Source organism: Equus przewalskii, chromosome 26, assembly GCF_037783145.1.
Source record: "Equus przewalskii isolate Varuska chromosome 26, EquPr2, whole genome shotgun sequence".
Classification (NCBI taxonomy): domain Eukaryota; kingdom Metazoa; phylum Chordata; class Mammalia; order Perissodactyla; family Equidae; genus Equus; species Equus przewalskii.
The window spans coordinates 38,210,085-38,234,381 of record NC_091856.1 but is presented as its reverse complement, the minus strand read 5'-3'; the positions used below and the strand labels follow the sequence as shown (position 1 = coordinate 38,234,381).

The 24,297-nt window shown below is 55.6% G+C and overlaps 1 protein-coding gene across 1 annotated transcript; it reads left to right on the top strand.

The window, feature by feature from the left end:
- Positions 1 to 10,663: 10,663 nt before the first annotated feature.
- On the top strand, positions 10,664 to 15,713 carry LOC139079646 (beta-lactoglobulin-1). The gene is made up of 7 exons (XM_070595759.1): positions 10,664 to 11,057; positions 11,868 to 12,007; positions 12,648 to 12,721; positions 13,858 to 13,968; positions 14,697 to 14,801; positions 15,048 to 15,092; positions 15,518 to 15,713. The coding sequence occupies exons 1-6, from the start codon at positions 10,812 to 10,814 to the stop codon at positions 15,062 to 15,064; spliced, it is 693 nt and encodes a 230-aa protein (XP_070451860.1). The 5' UTR covers positions 10,664 to 10,811; the 3' UTR covers positions 15,065 to 15,092; positions 15,518 to 15,713.
- Positions 15,714 to 24,297: the final 8,584 nt, after the last annotated feature.

Genomic DNA, 24,297 nt, shown 5'->3' with positions numbered 1-24,297 from the left:
AAACCTGAGTGCTCTCTCTGCCTGAGTCTTTCCTGGCCGACGTGTGTGGGATGGAGCCTATGGGGTGGCTCAGGGGGAGGAAGAGCAGGGCTGGGATAGGTGGTGTCTGAGCTCCAGACCCACCCTGAGCTCAGCGCCGGCTCCAGTGGGAGTCCTCATGCCCCGTGTGAGGGGGTGTTGGACACAATCTGTTTGTCCATCACTGTTGGTTCATCCCTATCATCGCAGGGCAATGGAAACCCTATTTGCTGGTAGGGCAGTACACTTGAAAATCATAATTTTTCCTTTACATTTCTTGGAAAAGAATTGTCTCAGGAATCTTCTTGGCACCTCCTGCCCCCCTGCCCTCCTTGGAGGTGGGGATGTCGGAGCTCCAGGACAGGGAGGGGACGCAGCCTGCTCTGTGCTCTGTGGATGGACAGAGACCAGCATCAAAGAGCAGGGCAGACCTGCCCCTGCCTGTCAGAGCTCAGGGCCTGTGTCAGGGAGCTGCTGCCCAGCTGACCCGCTTCCCCAAGAGAGAGATGGGAACAGGCACGTGTTCCTGGCATCTCACCTTCCTGAGCCCCTGCATGAGTGTGGAACATGCTGCTTCTGGTCTGTCCTCGCCCAGCCCCATGCACACAGAGGGAGAGCCCCTGAGCATTGCAGACCCCCAGGTCCACATGGCCCGGTCAGAGGCAGAGGTGGACATGGACCCGGGCTGGTTCAGCTCCACATCCCGGCTCTAATCTGATAATCTGACACCAAACACCCTCCCAAGGGAGCACACCCAGGTCCCAGCTTCAGGGATGAAAATGACAAGTGGAGAGCAGGACAGGGTTGGGCCACAGCGGGGTGGGAAGGAAGTGAGCTCATTTCTGTAAGCGCAGAGTTGGTGTTCCACACTCGTTTGCGGTCATCCCAGCCGTGTGCTGGCGAGGTGGTCAGTGCTGTGGTCAAGAGCACAGGCTGTAGATCAGCCTGCCCAGCGCCCTGCTGTCACCTGCTTGCAGGGTGTCACAGAGCAAGCTCCTTCATCTCTCCACGTCTGTTTCTTATCTGTAAAATGGCGATGGTGGAAGGAATGGCCTCAGGGAGATGTCGGTGGGGCTGGAAGGAGAAAAACAGCTGTCCTGCCCTCTGAGCAGTGTCTGCACGTGGGAAGTGCTCAGCCACCTCCAGCTGCCGGCACGCCTCCTCCACCAGCCCCGCTCCCAGCACCATCACCATCACTGACCTCAAGTTTCCCAGACTCCAGGGCCACCCCGGGGAGCTGTGGGGACAGCTGCCCTTCCTACTGGGGACCTCCCACCACCACCGTTGTTAGTTGAAAGCACATGAAGACCACTCTCTCTGAGTTTAATCGTCAGCAAGTTTCCTAAAAAGGCCATGGGCTGTTGGACTTCAGTCCAGACAAGCTGATGTAGGCGCATCTCTCCCTCCTAAGCACAGTTAGCAACCCTGAAAATAACACACCCTGCAGCAGAGAGGACTCTGCAAGGTGGTAGGGGAAGGCAAACTGGTTTGGGACCTGAGACCAGAGGAACAGCACAGTGGCAGGTTGCCCCACACCCCCCATTCAAGAGAATAAGGTGACACAAGCCTGGGATTTCCTGACCCCCGCCCAGCAGTAGAAGGAGCCAGGGTGGCTCATTCCGAGCCTGAATCGAGCGGAAGGGACGACGTCAGGTGAGCCCAAAGCCCAGGGCAGAGAGAGTTCAATGGGGGCCCCTCCAACAGTAATCAGCCAAGAGGCACTTTCCTTAGGAAATCTCACAAGGAAACTTGGCTGACCGGCCTGCAGAAATACCCCCTGCCCCTCAGGCAGTGCCAGCAGGAACAGGGTGAGCCCCAGCAGCAGACACACCAGGCAGGTCAAAATGGCACCACGCAGGCTCTGAACATTAGACTGTCGTTGGAACTAGCCACAGAGGTCGGTGAGGACCTGCTGACCCTAAACAGGGAGACTGCCTGCTACAACCAGAGGTTCCCAGGGCACCCAGTCTCCCGACATAACAGGGAAAATGCCCAGGAAACAGCCCAAACTCACTTGTCACACCCAAAAGAAGGAAAACCACGACTTTAATGAGAAAAGACAAACTGACACCAACACCAAGATGAGTCAAACGCTGGAACTATCTGACAGGGATTTTAAAGCAGTCTTCATAAAAACGATCCCAGAAGCAATTACAAACACACTTGTAACAAGTGAAAACAGTGAATCTCAGCAAGGAAGTAAAAGTTAGCTAAAATCCAAATCGAAATTATAGAACGGAAAAACACTACAGCAGAAGTTAAAAGTTCTGTGGATGGGCCCAATAGCACAGTGGAGACAACAAATTCAGAGACATAGGTAGGTCGAAAGGAAAAGGATGGAAAAGGGACACCATGCAAACATCAATAACAAGAAAGCAGGAGTGGTTATTTTGATATCCAATGAAGTAGACCTCAGAGCAAAGAAAACGAGTGCAAAAAGAGGCATTACATGTGACGAATGGGTCTGCCCACCAGGAACACGTAACAACCTGAAATGCGTGCGCTCCAAACAGGAGAGCTTCAAAACACACGGAGCAAAGACTGACGGGACTGAAAGGAGAGAGGGCAGATCCACCATTAGATTTGGGACTTGAACATCCCCTTTGAGCGACTGAGAGATGCGACAGAACACTAGACGTAAGGTCAGCGAGGAGACCTGCACAGCCATCAGCCACAGGATTTACCTGCTCGCACAGAGCACTCCACACCGTGACATCGGAAGATGCATTTTTTCTGAGTACCCAAGGAACAGTCACCAAGATAGCCCGTATCCCCGATCCCACAGGTTAAGGGCTCAGGCCTAGAGACTGCTCGCCACCCCACTTCAGATGCCAATCGCAAGTCCAGGTTGTCACCTTTGCTTCTGACCGACCTGCTACAGATGGAGTTCCAACGACCCCCCTCCATGGGTTCAATTAACTTGCTGGAGTGGCTCACAGAACTCAGAGGAACATTTTACTTACTAGATCACCAGTTTATTATAAAGGATATAACTAAGGAACAGGCAGATGGCAGAGACGTGTAAGGCAGGGTATGTGGGAATGGGTCTGGAGCTTCCATGCCCTCTCCAGGCGCACCCTTCTCCCCAAATCTGCACGCGTTCACCCACTCGGAAGCCGTCCAAACCCTTCCCTTTGGGCTCTTGGAGGCTTCATTACACAGGCACGATTGATTACATCACTGGCCACTGGGGACTGAGTCTCCCCTCCCCAGAGGTCAGAGGGTGGGACTGAAAGTTCCCAGCCCTCTATTCGTGGTTGGTTCCCCCGATGGCAGCCAGCCCCTGTCCTTAAGTGTTTCCATGTCACCTTATTAGCGTGAACTCAGGTGTGCTTGAAAGGGGCGTGTTAGGACATCAAGACGCCTTCATCACTCTCATCACTTAGGAAGTTCCAAGGGTTTTAGAAGCTGTGAGCCAGGAATGGAGAAGAAGCCCAAATGCATATCCCTTATTATGAATCACAAGATCGCACTTTCCGTCTTTCAGCTTTCTCGTTTCCTGTGTCTGCCTGTTAAATTTCTGGCTGATCTTTCCTTACCCAGGCAAGACCACACCCTCAGTGCTGTGGGTTTCCCCTATTGATCTTCAACATGGTCTGCTACTTTCAGGCACAAATCTTTAAGAGCAAGAACAGAAAAAAGAAAACAAATTGTTTCCAATTGATGTAACAGCGCCCCAGAACCAGGCCGAAAGTATTGATAGGGATACACTGTTATCCAGAACCCAACGAGGCAAATTCACAATGCACAATTAGCAGACACGCAAAGAACCCAGAAAACACAACCCACAAGGTAGACAAAGACCAACCAACGGAAACCAGCCCAAAACTGACAGGGAGGTTAGAATCTCCAAACCCTTATTACAACTATATTCCATATATACTACGAGTGAGGTGGAGGCGTGGAAAATATGCAAAAGACCCCAATCCAGATTTTAGAGATGGAAACTACAATGTCTGAGATGAAAAAGAACAATGCTGGGTGGGATTGACAGCAGACTGGAAGATGAGGAAGAAAGTGTTAGTGAGCTTGAAGACAAAGGCATAAAATGTGCCAAAGTGAAACACAGAAAGGGAAAAAGATTGAATGAAGACAGAGCAACAGGGAGCTGGGAGAGAACTTCTGGTGGACAAACACATGTGTCACTGGATACCTGAGGAATGAGGGGGACAGAAAAATTATCTGGAGAAATAATGGTCCCAAATCTTCAAAATTTGACGAAAACTGTAAATGCACAGCTTGAAGTAGCCCAGCTGATAGCAACACAGGAACATGAATGAAACAACAAGAGGGCACGATGTAACCACATTGCTTAAAACCAGCGATGGAGAAGAGATAAGGATGACAGCCTTTTAAAGAATGATTTTACAGGGAACCTTTGGTTTATTTGCTTTATTAGGGTGGGGAAAGTCCCTTCCATTTCTGTTGTGCTAAGAGGTTTGGTTTGGTTTGGTTTGGTTTTGAACCAGGAATTGCTATTACACTTTAACCACGTGTGTTCTGCGCAGATTGATGTAACCAAATAGCTTTTCTTCTTTAACCTATGGAGGCTGTAAATTGCATCAGCACGTTTTATGTCAGATGATCCCTGCGTCACTGGAAGAAACGGTTACTCATGATGGGGCATCTGTATCCACTGCTGATTTGATTTCTGCTGTTTTGTTCAGGACGTTTTTTGTCCATTTCTGGGGTAAGAGTCCTTGTACTGTCCCGTCTTGATGCAGTACAGAGGTGAAAATGACCTCATAGGGCGGAGTGGGGAATATGCCCCCACTTCTGATCTGTGGAAGTGTTGGCATAACTTCGGAATCAAAGTATGTTCCAATACGTCCGGGTCCCTCAGAGCACAGCAGACCTCACCCGTCAGACCGTCTGGGCTGTGCCTTCTGGGTGGGGGTGGTTTCCACCACTGATGGAGGACTCTCAGTAACTATAAACTTATCCACATTTTCTAGTCCTCACTTTTCTTCTAGCAATTTGCTTATTTGTTCCACGTTTACAGATTTATTAGGATGAAGTTTTCACTGTGGTCTCATCTTTTTCATCTCTGCTGTCTCTCCCGTCGTGTCTTTTTCCATCCCCTTGTTTTGCGTGGCGTCTCTCCTTGTCTTTGATTACGCTCACTGAGGTTCGCCCAGGACCACGGGGGGTCCACATTGTTGAGTCTGAGGACTTGACAACCATCTGGGGCTGGCAAACCCTGGCACCCCCCTAGGGCTCTTAGAACACCCTTCACGGATTTCGAGACACCCAGGCCCCCTTCTCCTGCTGGGGGGCCACTCCCTTCCTCTGGGGGTAGCTGTGTCATCCCACGCCCGGCCCCCACAGCTTCCTCCTTGGGCTTCTAGAGGCGTTTCTCCCATCCCACCAATGGCTCCGTGGGTCCCCTGGGTCCTGGGCGTGATGTGTCCTGAGGGCCTCCAAGCAGGGCATGCTCCAGGGCGGCAGCCCCCTGGGCCACCAAAGGCTGGGTGACAGGTGCTTCCAGAGCCTGCAGATGGCTCTGGTGCCTCAACCTGTTTCAGACCATGTTTCCAAACTGAGAAGGAAATCTCACATGGAATCCGGCACGGCGACCTGTGCCTCTTTGAGCTCCTGGGTCTTCACTGTTGGCGGCAGAGGCCCACTGGCCACAGGCCAGGCTGGCGTGCTGCGCCCTTGGTTCGCTTCATAACCAACATTCACGAAGACAGAGCATTGAGTTGCGCAACAAAGGAGCTTCTCCATGTCCTGTGATGGGCCCATGGCTGAACAGAACACAAAGCAACGTGCATTTATCATTGGTCCTCACTCATCAACGCCTTTGTCTCCACAGTCCTCCACGCCCAATAGCACCAGATCTGGCAGGAACAGGAGTAACCCTCGTTCTGCGTGACATATGCTGTGGTTGGGTCATATGCCAGGTCAGGAGAGGCTTAGAAAGAAAGTGAGTGACGGGCCAGGGAAAAGGAGGGTGACGTTCTATGTGGAGTAGTTGAGACTCAGACGGAGGGAGGTACGAGCCATGAAGGTATCTGTTGAAAGAACTTTCTAGATAAAGGAGCAGGCTGGGCTGCGCACAGATGAGCAGGGAGGCTCTGGTGGGCTCAGCAGGGAAACAAGGGGTGAGACCCTCAGGAACTCAAGAATCCACCTCTGGAGAAGCAGACTCCTGGCAGAAGTGGTCAGGAGGGCAGCCGTGCGTGCCAAAGGATGGAGAGTCCGCTGGAGTGGGTGGTTTGCAGTGGCGATTGGACTTTTTAAAAATTGTGGTAAAGTACACGTAACATTTACCATCTTAACCATTTTCAAGCATATGATTCAGTGGCATTAAGCACGTTCTCATTGTCGTGCAGCCGTCCCCACCATTCGTCTCCAGGACTTTCTCATCCTCCCAGACTGAAGCTCTCTCCCCATGAAACATTCACCCCGTCCCCTCCCCATCCCACCATCCCACTTCCTGTCTCTGTGGGTTGACTCCTCCAGGACCCTCACCACTACAGGATTTCTCCTTTTGTGTTGGCCTCATTTCACTGAGCATCATGTCCTCCAAGTTCATCCACGTCGTGTGTGTCAGGATCTCCTTCCTCTTTAAGGCTGAGTAATACCCGTCGTATGCATGGAGCACGCTTGTTTATCCATTCCTCCATCAGTGGGCGCCTGGGTTGCTTCCACCTTTTGGCTGCTGTGAATAATGCTGACGTGAACATGAGTGCACAGATATTTCTTCAAGACCTGCTTTCAGTTCTTTGGGGTCTCTGTCCAGGAGTGGGGTTGCTGGATCATACGGTTATTCTGTGTACTTTTTTGAGGATCCGTCCTGTCCTCCACAGCAACTGTGACTTGGCCTTTAAAAGTTCCTCTGTTTGTTGGCACATGTAGGGGTATTTGTCATATTATATTTTATTGCCTATGAAAATGATGTTAGTAATGACAGTAAGTGCAAACACATTGCGAGCACCTCCTCTGTGGCCAGCACTACGGAGGCATGCAGGGAGGGTGGGGGTGGGGGTCGGGCTGCTGGGGCACCATGGTGGCGTCAGGGAGAAGTTTGTCAAGGGTCTGTGCAGGCTGGAGTGTCCACTGGAGAAGGAGTGCCTTTCAGATGACGGGTAACACATGATTGCACGCTTAGGGGCATGTGGCTCTGGCCACCACGGTTGTGACCAGCGAGACTCAGACTAGCGCTCGTAAACTCATGCTCCTCCCCGGAGTGTTTGAGGCTCGGCTGCAGCGTGGGGGTCCTGGGGGTACAGGGTGGGGCATTGAAGTGGCATTGCATTCTCACCTGTGCAAAAGCCCGTTGACCACACTCGGCCCCAGGATTTCATTCTAGAAAAGTAATTTCCTGCTTCTGCAATTACAGGCCTGACCCCTGACCTCATCCTAAAGCGTGGGGGTCCTGGCAGGTGAGGAGGGGCCAAGTGTTTGTCAGGGCCCAGGTCTCCTCCCAGGTCCCACTCACTGGGGCAGCGAGTCCTTCCTCCCGCTGCCCGGCGCCAACTGCCTGAGGCCAAGGGTTGCTTTTTTGTCCTTTAATGGTATTCTGGGAAACATCGTCCCTGGAAATTATGAATAGATGTGCCCTGAAAGCGTGCTTTGTGGTCACCATTCACAGGAACGCACGGAAAGTCTGAGAAGGCCAGCAGGACAGATAGCCTGCAGTTGGTGGGTCTGGCATTTCCCAAGCTTGTCAGAAACCAGCACGTCCACAGGCTGACTGCCTCTGCCCTGCGGCCCTTCCAGAACACCAAGCAGGGCTGGAGAGGACGGCCTCTGGCGTTGAACACCTGGGCTGCCGTGGACGCCTGGCTAAGCTGCCCGGGCTAGCGTCCTGGACCGCCCGTGGCAGCGGAGGGTGGGCTTTTGCTGTCGAGGTGCGTCCTCTCCTAGCTCTGAGGCTGGAAGACCCCAGGCAGGGTGTCCCAGGGCTGCACTCCCTCCACAGGTTCTGGGGAGGGTCCTCGCCTCTTCCAGCTCTGCAGGCTCCGGCAATTCTTTTTTTTTTTTTTTAATTGAGTTATTGATAGGTTACAATCTTGTGAGATTTCAATTGTACATTAATGTTTGTCAGTCATGTTGTAGGTGCACCACTTCACCCTTTGTGCCCACCCCCCACCCCACCTTTCCCCTGGTATCCACTAAACTGTTCTTAGTCCATAATTTTAAATTCCTCATATGAGTGGAGTCATACACAGATTATCCTTCTCTCGCTGGCTTATTTCACTCAACAATTCTCTCAAGGTCCATCCATGTTATTGCAAATGGAATGATTTGGTTCTGTTTTGCAGCTGAGTAGTATTCCATTGTATATATGTACCACATCTTCTTTATCCATTCGTCTATTGATGGGCACTTAGGTTGCTTCCACGTCTTGGCTATTGTAAACAGTGCTGCAATAAACATTGGGGTGCACAGGACTTTTGGGATTGCTGACTTCAAGCTCTTTGGATAAATACCCAGTAGTGGGATGGCTGGATCGTATGGTAGTTCTATTTTTAGTTTTTTGAGGAATCTCCATACTGTTTTCCATAGTGGCTGCACCAGTTTGCATTCCCACCAGCAGTGTATGAGGGTTCCTTTTTCTCCGCAACCTCTCCAACATTTGTTGCTATTAGTTTTAGATATTTTTGTCATTCTAACTGGTGTAAGGTGATATCTTAGTGTAGTTTTGATTTGCATTTCCCAGATGATCAGGCGCCGGCAATTCTTGGTGTTGCTTGTCCTGTAGAAGCATTGCTCCAGTCCCTGCCTCTGTCGTCACACAGCCTTCCCGCCGTGTCCCCTCTGTGCCCCTGTTTTCTCTTACGAGGACATCAGATATTAGCCTAGGCGCCACCCGCATTCCAGTCTGCCTCATCTGAACTAATTACATCCTTAAAGACCCTGTTTCTAAATAAAACCACATTCTGGCTCTGGGTGGACATGAGCTTTTTGATGACACCATTCCACCCAGCATGCTGCCTTTCGCTCATGTTAGAAATTGAAAACTGGGAACACCGAACTTAGAGGACTGTCACAGGAATAAAAGCAGATGAAGCAGAAAAGGGAGCTGGGAGGGCCACTGGACAGCACACGCTCGAGAAACACAGATGCTGGGAGTCCTTTTCACTCGGTCGTGTCAGATCCAATGGTGAGCAGCAAATGGCATCATTCCCTTCCTGCCCCGCCCCACGTTGCCTCAACCTTCTGCAGAGTTTCGACAGATGCAGGATCTGTGGTCCAGGCCCCAGCGTCCTGGGATGCAGAGCCACCCTGAGGTGGAGCAGTGTCCACGCTGACAGGTACCTGCCCCACCAAGAAGCAGAGTCTGTGGGCCTCGGTCGCCACGCGGCTGCCGCAGGAGGACCAGCCCGAGTGGGCTGACTGGACGAGGACTAGGGCCATCTGAGCTGCCCCTTCTTTCTCCATCCCCACCCCTGAAAAAGGGTGCCGGGGGCAGCCTGGGTCTGCAGTCTCCCCGGCAGGTGGGTTCCTTTGTGGCACAGTAACAAATGGCCTCTCTGGGAAAGAACAAGAGGCCAGATGGCAGACGAGAGCTCGTCCACGAGACTCCTTACCTTTTGTCCGAGGTGCTGACGATGACATGTGGAAAGGCCCTACACACCAGGGGATGGGGGGACAGGGGCCGCCCCTCCAAGGCCCCCCTCCATTGGGAGTGGGGCCTGGACACCTCGGAGGCAGCCTCCCCTCTCCTTGCTCCTGTCTCCCACCCCAGTGCCCACGCCTCCCCAGAGATGAGCCCATTAAACCTTTGGGATGTCAAGCGGGAGCCACTACACACCCTCGCATGGGCCCAGGGCACGTGCACCCTCCACGGGGGCTGTTGGTCATTGTGGAATGAGCGAGATGTGCTCTTCTGCGACTGGCTCCATCCCCTCCTGCTGGCGCCAGCACGCCTGCAGACCCCCAGTTGTTGATGGCAGCTTGCTGTGACGCAGCGGCACAGGGGTGCGTCGAGGGATTTACAGTTCAACGTCCGGCAGAGCACAGACTCCGACACTGTGGACGTCTCCATCACACTTGCCCACGTGGAGCATGCCCGCGCTGCCCCTGTCATGCACCCCTTGAAGGCCGACTCCCTTTCCCACCCGGACCATCCGTCCTCTGGGCAACCCTGTGATGGCCAGGACCATCACGTTGTCCTGTTGTTGTTCTTATTAGTCTTACCAAGCAACAAACACTCCACAGTGCTCACCACAGCCGGGCCCACCCTTGGCGCTCTGTCCTACTTCACCCTTGCCTCGTCCTACAGGGGGTGGGGCCACAGAGGAGACCCCATCAGCCCCAGGCCATGGCCTCAGGTTTCGGAGGAGCCGATGCCAGAGGCAGGAGTATAAACAGAAACAGAAGGAATACCAGGAAGGGACCACAGCCTTTCAAGGAGGCCTTGCCCAGCCAGGTGGGGCGGGCAGCACTGAAGCTGGGGCGAGCCCCCAGGAAGGGCAGCGGGCAGGAGAGGGTGGGGTGGTGCCAATGATCTGTGCCCCATGTGGGACAGACGGCCAACCACTGGCACAACGTCCACGGATCCTGGGCTGGCATGGGGCCCTCCAGCCCTGGGCTGACCCACAGCCCCACCCTCCAGGATGCAGCTGTCCTCAGTGCTGGCTCTGACCTGTCGTTGTCTAAGAGCCTGATCCAGGAAGTGCCCCGACGCTGGCAGCCAGCTGGGACCCGCACCCCAGACCCTTCTCTTCTGGGGCCTACCAGGACCTGTCCAGGCCCCAGGGGCACAAGGGACCTTCCTGTTTGCACTCGGAGGGGAGAAGGCCTCCTATTGTCCCAGTCAAGGAAGCCGCCGAGGGCTGAAGATGAGTCACGGGGATTCCGGGAACCGCATGGCGGGGGCCTGGACAGTGCTGGCGGGCGGCCCCTCTCCAGCCTCCCTCCTATATAGGGCGCCAAGCCTGTGCCTCGGCCTCCACACTCTCCAGAGCTCAGAGTGCACCCACAGCGCAGCCATGAAGTGCCTCCTGCTTGCCCTGGGCTTGGCCCTCATGTGTGGCATCCAGGCCACCAACATCCCCCAGACGATGCAGGACCTGGACCTCCAGGAGGTTCGAGGGTGGCTGGGGTGGGCTGAGCTGTGGGGTGGGTGGGGAAGCTGGCCTCAGGAGGACAAGAGATAGAGGAGGCTGTGAGGTCGGGGCCTGGCTGGTCTGCTGGGGCCGCCCTAAGAGGTATGCCAGCCTGAGTGGCTTGAACGTCAGAGACTGTCTCACCTCCCGGGGGCTGGAGTCTGAGATCCAGGCGTCGCCAGGGTGGTTCCTCCCGAGGTCCCCTCCTGGGCGTGTGGGCGGCGTCTTCTCCCTGTGTCCTCACGTGGTCATCCTGTGCGTGTCTGTGTCCCGATCTCCTCTTCTCATAAGCTCACCGGTTGGACGGGATCAGGGCCCCTAACGACCTCATTTTGCCTTAATCACCTCGATAAAGACCCCATCTCCAAAGGCGGTCATGTTCTAAGGTCCTGGGGGTCAGGACTTCAACATAAGAATTTGGGGGGCATTATTTAGCCCATATCAGGGTCCCTCTGCCACCCAACATTTTTCCATCTCCAGCCATGTCTCCCCAAGATGCAACCACTCCCCACTCACTCCCGGTCGTGGGCTCCTCTGGGTCCTTCTCTGGGCTCAGAGTGAGTTTAGGTAGAACATTCCTGAGGCCAGCAGGGGAGGGGTCCCAGGGCTGCCCAGGGAGGGGGTCAACGTGTGCTCTGAGAACCGCAACCCAATTCCTTCCCAGGCCATCCTGAGGAAATCGGGAAGGGGCAGGACTTGGCCTGGCTGGGATGGGGTGGGACGGAGAGTCCACTGTGGGGCTGGGGTCCTCTTCCTGCCCCTGGAGTGCAGCTTGAGGAACCCCCTCAGGTGGCGGGGAAGTGGCACTCCGTGGCCATGGCGGCCAGCGACATCTCCCTCCTGGACTCCGAGAGTGCCCCTCTGAGAGTGTACATCGAGAAGCTGAGGCCCACCCCCGAGGACAACCTGGAGATCATCCTGCGTGAAGGGTGGGTGTGCCCCCGGGCTGCAGGCCAGTGAGGGTCTGGCTCCAGGAGGGGTGGGTGGGCAGGTGGGGCTCCTGATGGGACCTGGCTATGCTGTGAGTGGGCATGGTGCCCCAGGGATGGGGCTTGGGGCTCGGAGGTTCCCGGTGTCCCTGGGGCCCCTGCCAGGGCTCTGGACCAACAGGCTGACCACACAGAGCAGTTGCACGGTGTGGGGAGGAGACCGAGTGGAAACCGGCTGGTCAGCTGCATGCTACAGGTCCTCAGGGCCTGGTCTGTTCCTGCCATGAGCCCTGCCTGCCCCCAGAGTAGGGTGGGGGGTGCAGGAGAGAGCCGGGTGGCTGTGGTGGAGGAGATGAGGACTCAAACCCCAGGATTGTCTGCCAAATGTGGGTCATTGTCCCTGCCGTGGGTGAGGGCACTCCCAGCTGGTTTCTCTCTGGCTCCATCTGACTTCTCACGGCCCCATCCAACCTGGTCACCTGCCAGCTGTTAGAGGTGACAGTGGGTGCAGCCTAGGCCCAGGGGGCCGGCCATCTCCCGTGGGAGCCCCTCCTGCAGCCAGACTTCTGCTCCAGCCTACAGTCTGACTTTATCAGAATGGTGTCCATGCCGGGGGCTCACAGAATCCACTGCCTTCCAGGGAGAACAAAGGGTGTGCTGAGAAGAAGATCTTTGCAGAAAAGACTGAGAGCCCAGCGGAGTTCAAGATCAACTGTAAGTGCAGGAGGCTCCCGGGGCTCTGAGCACAGGTGCAGTGGGGTGGGGCTCTGGCCCGAGGATACTGAGGCATGGGCGGTGACGGTGGCAACACCATCAAGAACCAGCTTCCACTGCCGTCCTCGCCCCTCCCTCTGGTGCCGCAGAGCCAGCGATGGCAAGCAGTTCCCTGCTGGGCTGGTCCAACTCCCGAAGGCAACCGAGTTCTCTCTCTCCAGGCTGGGTCCTCGGGTCCCTTGGGCTGACCTCAGGAAGCATCTGTGTGGTCCTGCCCGCTTGCCCTCTGCACTGCCTCCCAGGCCACCTGCGGGGAGCTGAGAGCCACTGCCTAATCCCCAAGGGTCAGGGCAGCCCCCTTGACCCATCCTGTCATACCCTCCACCTCCTGGGCCCAGGATTCATTCACTCATCCTCTCGTTCCTCCCTCAATCCAAGAGAAGAAAGCACCGTGGGTGTTGGGGGGGATGTCCCCCTCCAGACAGCCTGGGCCGTGTCCTGCTTTCCCCGCCCTTGGCCAGCCCTCCAGGCCGACTGTGACCCAAGGCTGCACAGGACAACCACTGACACGGACGCCAGGGCATCCACCCTGAGCCTGGCGTGATCCGTCGCAGTGGAGTCGAGATGCTGTCACTGCCTCTGCAGCCGCCCAGGAGACTCTGCCGTGCTGCCAGTGCCCGCTGGCCTCCGTCAGGCAGCCCTGTCTCGCTCCTCCGGTTCCCACGGCTCCAGGGCCACTCCGCCCCTCAAATGTGACCCTGTCTGAGGACCATCCTCTTCTCCTCCCTCACTTGGTGGCACCCGGTCTCACCCGAGATCAGTGTGGAGACCTCATTTCTCAACCACTCTGGGTCCCGAGACTCGGGTGGGGGTCATGGGTCGAGTGATGAGTGAGCCCGAGTCCAGGAGGCGGTGGAACAGCCCTGGCGAGATCCACGGACAACGCAAGGGCTTCCAGCCCTCTGTCCGGGACCACTGCGGGGAAAGCCCGGGCTGTGCCGGGTGCAGGAGCAGCTCCCGCCGAGTCCTCGGCAAGAGGAGCCCGAGGGTCGTGCAGGCTGCTGCCCAGCACCCGCCTCCTGCCAGAGGGGAGAACCCGCCTCTCATTTCCGCTCCCGTCCTGGTCCCTCCTCCAGACCTGGATGAGGACACGGTCTTTGCGCTTGACACCGACTACAAGAACTACCTGTTCCTCTGCATGAAGAACGCGGCCACACCCGGGCAGAGCCTGGTCTGCCAGTACCTGGGTACGCGCCAAGCCCCAGGCTTCTGTGCTGAGATGTGGCTGCTGGGTCCTCGCGGGAAGGAGGCAGGGGCCGGGCGAGGGGGCCTGTGCCCTGGCGGATGAGGGTGGTGGGATGCTGGGAAAGGTGGTGTCTTGCTGGACTGTGGGTGGCTGGTGATGCAGAGCAGACACGCAGGCTCCTGTGGTTGGTTTGACAATCTCCATGAGGCCAATGGGTTGCTATGAATCCAACAGGCTTTGTTCACGGAGAGTTTCAATTATTTCACCAAACAGGAAGTCAGACACAAAAATGGCCTTAAACTATAAAGTCCCGAAAGCAAATGTATGGTGGCATTGTCACTGTCACAGAAGCGGTGCCGCTGAGTGTCCCAGGGTCCGAGTTGACCATGGCGTTGGGCTGGGGAGGTCTCCCTGGCCCATAAATCAGCCAGCCTGGGTGAAGGAGACCACACAGCCTGGGGGCAGGGGCACTTTTCTTCCTGTGACCATGCAACCCTCCAGCGCTGCCCGGGGAGGAGGAGGGGGCCTGGGCCGAGTGGGGAGGCAGGGACCCTGGAAGTCCAGTAGGCTGAACCCTGGAGACCACCCTGGGAGGTTGGGCTGGATCAAGCTCTGCCGACCTCAGGACGTTGGCTTGTCCTTCCCATGCTCTCCAGCAGGGAGCCCCCAGCCCCCTGAGTTCTCATCAAAGCCCCCACAGCCCAGGGACTGACCCCCCCACCCCCACAGCCAGGACCCAGATGGTCGATGAGGAGATCATGGAGAAATTCCGCAGAGCCCTCCAGCCTCTGCCTGGGCGTGTCCAGATTGTCCCGGACCTGACCCGGATGGCAGGTGATCACCTCCACGGCCCACGACAAGGCTTTCCCTCGGCTTGCGCCTCCTCAACCGGAAAGCCACGAACACAGAGAACATCTTCTCTCATGGTGGCCCCCTAGGCCTCCCAGGAGGCGGGTGACAGGCAGTTGGGGGCTGCAGAGTCCCTGAGGTGGGGTCCCCCAGCCCCCGCCAGAGCCCCCTGGGCCCGGGGCCGCCTGTCTGACTCGCGTCTCTTCCCCACGGCTCTCCCTCTCCCCACAGAGCGGTGCCGCATCTAGGCGAGCTCCAGCCCGTCCGCCTCCTGGGGTAACGTACCAACCGGGCCCCACGTCCTGGGCACATGGGGGTCTCAGTGGGGCCCCAGAACCCCCTGAATCAGCCTGGGGACCACCCTTTGGGAATGGCTGGAACTGGGGTCCCTCCTGGCCCTTGTGGAAACAGGCTGGCCACATGCCCGCTCTCTCGCAATGGCATCTCCGGGATGTTGTCACCTGTGTCCTGGCCACACTCGCACACTTATGTCCCCACCACTACTTCTGGGGGGGAGAGGGGGTGGGTGAAGGTGGAGGGCTAGGAAGGATGGCATGGAGTGACGGCCACTCAGCCTGAAGAGGGTGAGATGGGGGCTCCCTCTTCCAAGGAGGGGTTGTCCTGCCCCCCGAGTCAGGGCGGGGCTGGCGAGGGTCCAGCAGGTTCCCTGGGAATCACAGGGGAGCCCCTGTTCACTTCAGGGCCCGGGAGCCTCGGCCCCTCTGCAGAGACGCCGTCAGCCCCTCCTCCCTGTCAGAGGAATCAGGAGGGACAGAGACCAAGGCGGCTGCTGGACGTCGCTCCTCCTGGGACGAGGCACCTCGGGTCCCAGCCTCCATCTCCTGCTCTGAGCCATGCCTCCTTCAGCAGTAAAGAAATAAACCTGAGCGCTCTCTCTGCCTGAGTCTTTCCTGGCCGACGCGTGTGGGATGGAGCCTATGGGGCGGCTCAGGGGGAGGAAGAGCAGGGCTGGGATTCAGGGCTTCTGTGTCACAGGCCTCGTGACCTTTAGGGATCAGCGCACATTACGAGAGGCTCTTAAACTTTCCGGAAGGAGACAGGAGTGCTACAGAGGCAGCTCCCTGGTTAACACCAAAACCTCACAGAGGACAAGAAATGAAAAATTACCTGTCGCTTAACCTAATAAATATTGGTACTAACACTTAAATAAGTTACTTGCACATCGAATTTGGCGCTCTTTTGAAAATGCAGCCCGCGTGACCCTCGGGCCCATCTTTCAGGAACCTAAGGACGATTGCGACCAGGCAGACTTGATACGAAACTTCGCATACCTATAAGTGCATCGGCCTTTTCTGGGCTAACGCAGAGTAAAGAGATTGCCCCTGGATAGAGGAGCTGGGCAAAAGAGGCCACAGGTGGGAAGGAAACTTGTTTTTCACACACTTTTGAGCATCACAAAAGGAAAAAAAGTATATAGCAACAGACACAGGGATTTTAAATAATAAGAACAATTTGTTTATAACAATACATACATACGTTTTCGTGTGTATATGTGCATAGTTATATACATGTTATATATACCTAATGATATACGTATAATATGACAGTTCTAAAATATAGATGGAATGGAAACATTTCTAGAAAAATATCAATTACCAATATTGGCAGAAAAAGAAAGCTTTAAAAGAACAGTAACTGCAGATAATGAGGAAGAGTTCCAGACCTTCTCAGTCTACACATGGGGACCTGGCACCCCTGCCAGATGGTCTCTGGCTCACACAGTCTGCTCCAGGGTTGTCAGCACAGAGATAACAAAGCAACATGTAAATGGTAACAAAGCCGGACGAGGGTGATGCGGGAAGAGGGAAGAGGATGCCGTCACATTTTGAATACAGACACAGCTATCTACGTAATGTATTAGTGGGTTGAATCTAACAGCGTATTCAACACATCAGGATGTAACCCAGAAAATTAAGGATGTCTGCATATTAGGGAATATATTAAAAATTTACCACCTTAACAGATTAAGGGAGACACACCCATATAAGCATCTTTAATTGAGTTTTTAAGAAGTATATTTCAACAACATCACATCCCGCTCGTGAGGCAAACTCCTTCCGTATCAGGAGCGTCACTCGACCGACGTAAACTGGCTTACGTTGCGTCATGAGCAACTCTGAAACCCCAGAGGCTGAAAACATCAAAGACTTATTTCTTGTTTATGCAAAATTTCTTTTGCAACTTAGCAGGGGTGTCTGCACTCATGGTCACTGAGGATCCAGTGATGAAACAGCCGCCCCTGTGAGGTTGCTGGTCACCATGTCAGAGGGAAAACACGGACGTTCCAAGGGCCTTGGAACGCCCAGTCAATGCTCTGTCCTCACAGACACACGCATCGCCTCCCTGCTCAGCCAGAAGTTGTCACTCAAGCAGACGGGAGCCAGGAAGAAGTAGAAGGGACATCCTTAAGCTGATAATAGATTTTAAAAAAACAACAGCTAACGTCATACGTAATGGGAAGAGACTGCACGCTTTCCCCAGAGATGGAGAACAGGCCAGGCCGACCCTCCCAGCACTCCTGTCCAACATCACAGTCCACTCAGAGGACAGCAGAAGAAGTGATGGCGTGAGCACTGGGAAGGGGGCATCCAGCACAACTAGCAAGGCAAAGAGACTACACACAAATGACTGACGTCAGGAGAGACAGCGGGTCATTGCAGACCCTGCAGACGTCAAAAAGACAGTGAGAGAAAATCGTGCACAACTCAACAGACTCGAATTTGACAACGTAGGTGAAGTGGACCAATTTCTCAACACGCACAAACTACCTCGACCCGTCCAACGTGAACGAGGCAGTGTGATAGCCCTACAGCTACCAAGAAAATGGAATTCCTAACTTGAAAATTCCCCAAAGAGACATTTCTGGGCCCAAGTGATTTCTCAGGAGAATCACAACACATGGTTAAAGAAGAATTAGCATGAACGTGGCGCAAGCTCCTGCAGAAAAGAGAGGAGGGAACACGTCCTAACTCATTTTATGAAGCTAATATTGCTCTGATATCAAAACAATAAAAAGACTTTTCTTTTTAAAAAAAAGGAAAACTGCAAACTAATGTTCCTCGTCAACATAGATGCAACAATCCTTAACAAAATATTATCAAATAGATTTCAGCACTATATAAAAAGAATTCTACACCATAGCCAAGTAGGGTTTGTGCCAGGTACGCAAGGCTGGTTCAACACTTGAAAATTAAAGAGTGCAGCTCACTGGATTATCAGGATGACAAAGAAAATCATATCATCATATCAATGTGGGAAAAGCATTTGACAAAATTCAACACCTGTTCATGATAAAAAAAAAAACCCTCAGAAAATAAGAGTGCAGGGAGCTCCCTCAATTTGATAAGGGCGTCGACAAAACCCTAGAATTAACACTGTACTCAGTGGGGGGTGATGAACGTTTTCATCAATGATGAAGGATCAAGAAGACGGCAAGGACCTGCTTCCACTCTCACTCACCATGGTGCAGGGTGTTCCAGCCAGGACAGCAAGGCAAGAAAAGATAACAAAAGGCATACAGCTCTGAAGGGACGAAAGAGGGCCAGCCGGTGGCCTAATGGTTAAGTTTGCATGCTCCACTTCAGTGGCCCAGGGGTTCGCAGGTTTGGAACCCAGGCAGGACCTACACGTCGCTCATCAAGCCATGCTGTGGAGGCATCCCACATACAAAACAGGGGAAGATTGGCAACAGATGTTAGCTCAGGGCCAAACTTGCTCACCAAAAAAAAAGAAAAAACAGGAAGAAACAAAAGCATCTCTATTTTCAGATGGCAAGATTGTCTATGTAGAAAATCTCAAGGAATCTACAAAAAAATCCCTAGAACTAATAAGTGAGTTCACCAAGGTGGCAGGATAAAAGATAGACGTGTAAAAATCAGTTGCATTTTTATATACTAGCAATGGACATGTGGACACTGAAATTAAAAATGCAATACCATTTATAATCATTCTAAAAACAAAAAGTGGAATACTTAGGTGTAAATCTAACGAAACGTACAGGATCTGAATGCTGAAAACTATACAATGCTGATAGAAGAAATCAAGGAAGATTGAAACAAATGGAGAGACTGACAGCGTCCGTAACACGGTGAAGACGTCAGTTCTCCTCAAATCCAATTCCTGTCAAATTCCAGCAAGATTTTGTTTGGTTTTTTTAAAAGACTGGCATCTGAGCTAACATCCTTTGCCAATCTTTTTTTTTTATTCTCCCCACAGTCCCCCAGTGCACAGTTGCATATTCCAGCTGTAGGTCCCTCTGGCTGTGGCATGTGGGACGCCACCTCAGTGTGGCCTGATGAGCGGTGCCACATCCGCGCCCAGGACACCAACCAGTAAAACCCAGGACCACTGAAGCGGAGTGTGAACTTAACCACTCGGCCACGGGGCCCGCCCCCTCAGCAAGATTTTTTGTGGACATAGACAAGATTACTCTAGGATTTATAGGGAAAGGCAAAAGAAGCAAAATAGCTCAAAAAATTTTGAAAAAAATAAGATGGGAGGAATCAGTCTATCAGATTTCAGATCTTATTTGCAGCTACGGTAGTCAAGCCCTTCTGGTCTTTGCAGACGCACAAACTCATGGATCAGGGGGACAGAGAGCCAGAAATAGACTCCCACAAATGAATACACCTACCTGCCGTGCATCCGTGGGGACCGAGCGTCCCCAAACCATGCCAAGCCCTTCCTAACCTGTATGCAAGGCGAGGTGTGCTCTCCAGGCTCGCTCACACCCCGCGCTCCTCCCAAGCTCGGCCACCCTGCCGGTGGGTTCCTCCACGCCCGGGCAAGCCTCCCGGCCAACAGCAGCCTCTCCTCGCCTACCTCCCTGTGGGCCCCTCGTAGGAAAGAGCCTTATTTCTCCAGATCACGCCAGCATTGCTCAGCCAGCTGCCACTGCACCTTGGAGACTCTGTTTCTGTCCGCTTCCTGCCTGGTTATCAAAGCCGCTCCCACAGAATCCGTGCAGCGAGCTTCCCGGCCTGGGGAGCCATGACCACACGAGGCCCGTTCCACGGCAGATGCCCACCCCCCGCGACCTGTCCTCTCCCGACAGCCCTGCTGTAGTACTTTTCGCGGCTGATCCTATCTTTAAAACCTCGAGGTCTGGGGCCGGCCCCATAGCTGAGTGGTTAAGTTTGCACACTCGGCTTCGGTGGACCAGGGTCCCGCAGGTTCGGATCCTGGGCTCGGACATGGCACCGCTCATCAGGCCATGCTGAGGCGGTGTCCCACATGCCACAACTAGAAGGACCCACAACTAGAATATACAATTATGTACTGGGGGGCTTGCGGGAGAAGAAGAAGAAAAAAAAGATTGGCAACAGTTGTTAGCTCAGGTGCCAATCTTTAAAAAACAAAACTTGAGGTGTATTTTGTGCCTTCAATGCTGCGACTCAATACCCTGAGCCAGGCCTGCCTCTCTCCCAGGCCTCGGTGGTGGCGGGGCTGGACCTCGCTCACAGGTCACCAGCACCCTGGCGACAGATGGGCCCCAGCGGTTTCCGCAGTCCGGTCAGGCTGTACAGGGAAGCCCGCTCTCCGGGCATCCCCATCAGAGAGGAAGAAGTCAGCAACGACATGGGAGCAGCCGGACGTCCGCAGGAAGCTGGAGCTGCTGAGACCGAAGCAAACAGAATTATCGCTTTTGAAGGTGAAGGGAAAGCTGGGGGTGGCTGCTGAGCAAACAAGCAGGTCTTGGGGGTCTTTCTCGCTTTCAACCTGAAGGATTTTACTCAAATGCAAATATTTGTCCCTACAGAAGGAAAACATCCCAGCTGCTCCTGCACAGTGATGGGCAATGACATCCCCAGGATGGCTGCTTGGTGGCACCCGGGTCCTCCTATCACAGGACACCAGGGATGGAGGGGCCCAAACTGTACAGAAACGGTGGGGACATTTCACCTGAGAGGTTCAGCGTCCTGCTTCCACCGTCTGCATCTTAACCCCAGAGAGGGCGGACGTGGGCAGGACTCAGGACCCCGCCTGAAGGGCCCGCTGGACTTCCACAGGTGCGTCTCATTAGTGTCCTTCGGGGACCCCACAGCCTGGTCGTGCTTGCTCCTTAGTCTGCGAGGGCGGGTCCAGGGTCTGCCGAGACCAAACGAGCACAGTGACCATCGCCTGCGAGCGATGCAGGCGGAGCCCAGCTCAGGATCACACAGCCCAGGCCCAGGCACACAGTCCTGCCCTTCCCCCATCCTCTCATCAGGACCCACCCCCAAGAACTCAGATGCTGGACCCCTCCCAGGGCTGAGGAAGACCCAGAGGTGCCGTGCGGGCTGTCACCTGCGACCCCAGAACCCACCCTGGCTGCCCAAGGGGACACTCCCGAGGTGACAGGCTCTAGTGTCCTCTCCGTGGCCCTGCTGACAGTGGGCGATGCTGCTGGAAGCTGGTCTCCCTATGCCCATGGGAGACAGTGGATCCCAGGACGGCAAGGCCAGGTGGCACCTCACCCTCCAACACAGTGGGCCTCATGATGCCAACAGCCGGGAACCTGGCACGTGAGCAGGGCTGATAGTGCCAGGCTCAGAGGGGTGGTGGCTGTAGGCAAGGGCACCCTCAGGCAGAGTCCTGCTGGCTTGCCCAGAGCCCTCCGTGTGGCCTTCAGGGAGGCCGTCCTTTGGCGGTGCACTGGCCGTTTCAGCAGAATTCTTCTCATTTTCAGCTCCTGTGTGTTTTTCGACTTTTTTTTAAAAAGGATTTAGGGCTTGGGTGTGCTTTCTGTCAAGGAATGAGTTCCTGGAGCACAGCTGTGCCCACCACCTGGGCAGTTCCCAGAACTGCACGCTCGGCTCTCAGGAGACTCCTCCAGGAGGACTCTGCAGTATTCGGGTAGCACCCAGCACTCAGTACCCAGCACCCTCTGACCACGGCCCTCCCGCCTCCGGGTGAGCAGCTGGCCTGGGCCCCTGGCTGCCCCGCTGCTTGGAGGCTGACCGCCCATGTGGCCTTGGTCTCCTCCCGCCAGCCTGGCCTTGATGAGAGTGGCCCCATGGGGGACATGAGTGTTCCTGGCAGCCTCGCAGCCAAGGGACCTTGCCACTCATGTCCCCTCCCAAGGGCTCCCATCACTTTCAGATGAAATCCACAGGCTACACTGGATCCAGGAGCTCCTGATGGAGTGTCATCACCTTCACCGAGCCCCCCACATTCCCACGCCTCTAGCATCAGCTTCAGGGGTGCTCACTCAGTTGAGCCATCCCCTGCCTCTCCTCAGGGCTCTTGCACACTCTGTTCCACCCTCTGTGAATATGTTCCCTCCTCCCTTTGCCCAGCCCCACCCCCCCAGCTCATGGTTTAGCTGCCACTCCCTCCAAGACTTGGGCGCTGTGTGATGCTGTCACTCGTGTGGCTGTGTGAGCCCCGAGATGGGCTGTAAGTTCCAGAAGGCTCTGTGGACCTCACTCGTTGCCTGGTGGAGGCCCACGCAGTATCTAGGATGGGCTGTCGTCTGCAACTCCCCCAGCACCCCTCGTGATTGGGGTTTCTGGGCATTTCTCCCATTTCTCCTTCAGAGGAACATGATCACTTCCCTACAGACGTCTTGCTGCTCTGGAAGCTCCCTGGCCTCTGGAGGCTGGGATCTGACGGTCCATCTGTCTCCAGCCCCTTCGTGAGATCAGATGCTCAGTGGCCACGTCCTGTCATTCCCACTCCATGCGTCTCCCAGCCAGTGCAGTCCAGCTCAGCCTCTGACCTGCCTCCTGCAGGCCTCATGGATGCTGCCCCAGAGCCGCCGTCCCCGCAGCTCCAGCCAGGCCCCTGCGCGCACTTCAGTGGAACCTGTCAAGGATGATTTCTGGGAGCAAGAGTTTGTGGCTCTCCCGTGTGATTCTGGGCATATCCGCACAACCCAAGAATCTTGAATTTCCTCTTAAATTCTCTGTTCCTGGGGTGCCCAGGTCAGGAGCTGAGGGAGAGAGCAAGGAGAGCTCCAGACTCAGGGGGTCCCAAGCCCTGGGCTGATGGGGGCGACCTCAGGGTGCCAGGTCTCCAGGGTGACCTGGCCAGAAGAGATGGTCCGGTCCAGAGGGTCATGCACCCCTCGGAAGTGTGGCCAAAGCTATGGGCAAGGAACTTATGATGACACACACAGGTGCACACACACACGTGCACACACAGACACAGCAATGGGCCCATACCTGCTGGTTCGCACATGCGCACATCCCTGCCCGGATCTCCACCTGTCTCTGGCTCAGCCCAGCCGTGTCCTCAAGGAGCCCGGGGCCAACGTCCCAACCCCCTCCCCTTGCTTTCCTGCTGCTCATGGGGCTCCCCGCACAGCCCGGGGGTGCAGGACCTCCAGGCGCCTGCTGCTCCTCTAGAGCTGGGCAGGACAGGGTCCCGCAGCTGCACTGGGCGAACCCAGGCCGACTGGTTCTCCCCACTGTGTGACCCAGATGGGGCCTGGTTCCCGTGGGCCCACCTCATTAGGAGGCTGCCTTCCTTCCAGGTGAAATGGAAAATGCATGAAAGAATTCCACGCCGTGAACGAGACGGACAGGAGGGTCCACACCCAGGAGGGCAGCCAAGGAGCAGGGTCCAGGGGCTGTGACCCTCAGGACCGTCGCCTTGTGGGGACTCAGAGCACCGGCCCCATGAGGCTCCAGGGCCAAAAGCTGGGCCGCCTGCCCGTCCCGTGGGTGTGCGGGCCTGGGGTACCAGGAGACGAGGAGAGTGCAGGGGAGGGGCAGGACCCCAGGAGGAGGGGCCAGACACAGGGAACAGCCTAGGACCCCTGCCCCAGAGCCAAGCGCTCCCCGCACAGGAGGGACGGTCACTGCTGGGCTGCTTCCCCAGATCCTCAGAAGTGCCACCCAGGGTCAGTGTCCTGTCCCCATGTGCCCGCCTCTGAATGCATCCTGACCTCCCTGCCCAACTGTGGCTGTCCTGACCTCCAGACCCCCCGTGACTGTCCTGCCCTCCCTGCCCCCCCGTGACTGTCCTGCCCTCCAGCCCCCCCGTGACTGTCCTGACCTCCCAGCCCCCTGTGGCTGTCCTGCCCTCCCTGCCCCCCTGTGACTGTCCTGCCCTCCAGCCCCCCCGTGACTGTCCTGACCTCCCTGCCCCCCCGTGACTGTCCTGACCTCCCTGCCCCCCCGTGACTGTCCTGACCTCCCTGCCCCCCCGTGACTGTCCTGACCTCCCTGCCCCCCCGTGACTGTCCTGCCCTCCCTGCCCCCCCGTGACTGTCCTGACCTCCCTGCCCCCCCCGTGCTGTCCTGCCCTCCAGGCCCCCTGTGACTGTCCTGCCCTCCCTGCTCCCCCGTGACTGTCCTGCCCTCCCTGCTCCCCCGTGACTGTCCTGCCCTCCCTGCCCCCTCGTGACTGTCCTGCCCTCCCCCCGCCCCCACCATGCTGTAAACAGGCTCTGTGTCTGCTCCAGGCTCTGTCTGCGCCCTGGGCAGAGGATCATGCACTTGTTGGCCCTCAGGCAGAGGGCGGGGGGACAGAGACA

Excerpts from the sequence above, each read along its gene's own strand:
- LOC139079646 (XM_070595759.1), top strand. The coding sequence starts at position 10,812 with ATGAGTCACGGGGATTCCGGGAACCGCATGGCGGGGGCCTGGACAGTG. Across the intron at positions 11,058-11,867 it reads AGGACCTGGACCTCCAGGAG|GTGGCGGGGAAGTGGCACTC; the intron begins GTTCGAGGGTGG and ends GAACCCCCTCAG. Across the intron at positions 13,969-14,696 it reads CCTGGTCTGCCAGTACCTGG|CCAGGACCCAGATGGTCGAT; the intron begins GTACGCGCCAAG and ends CCACCCCCACAG.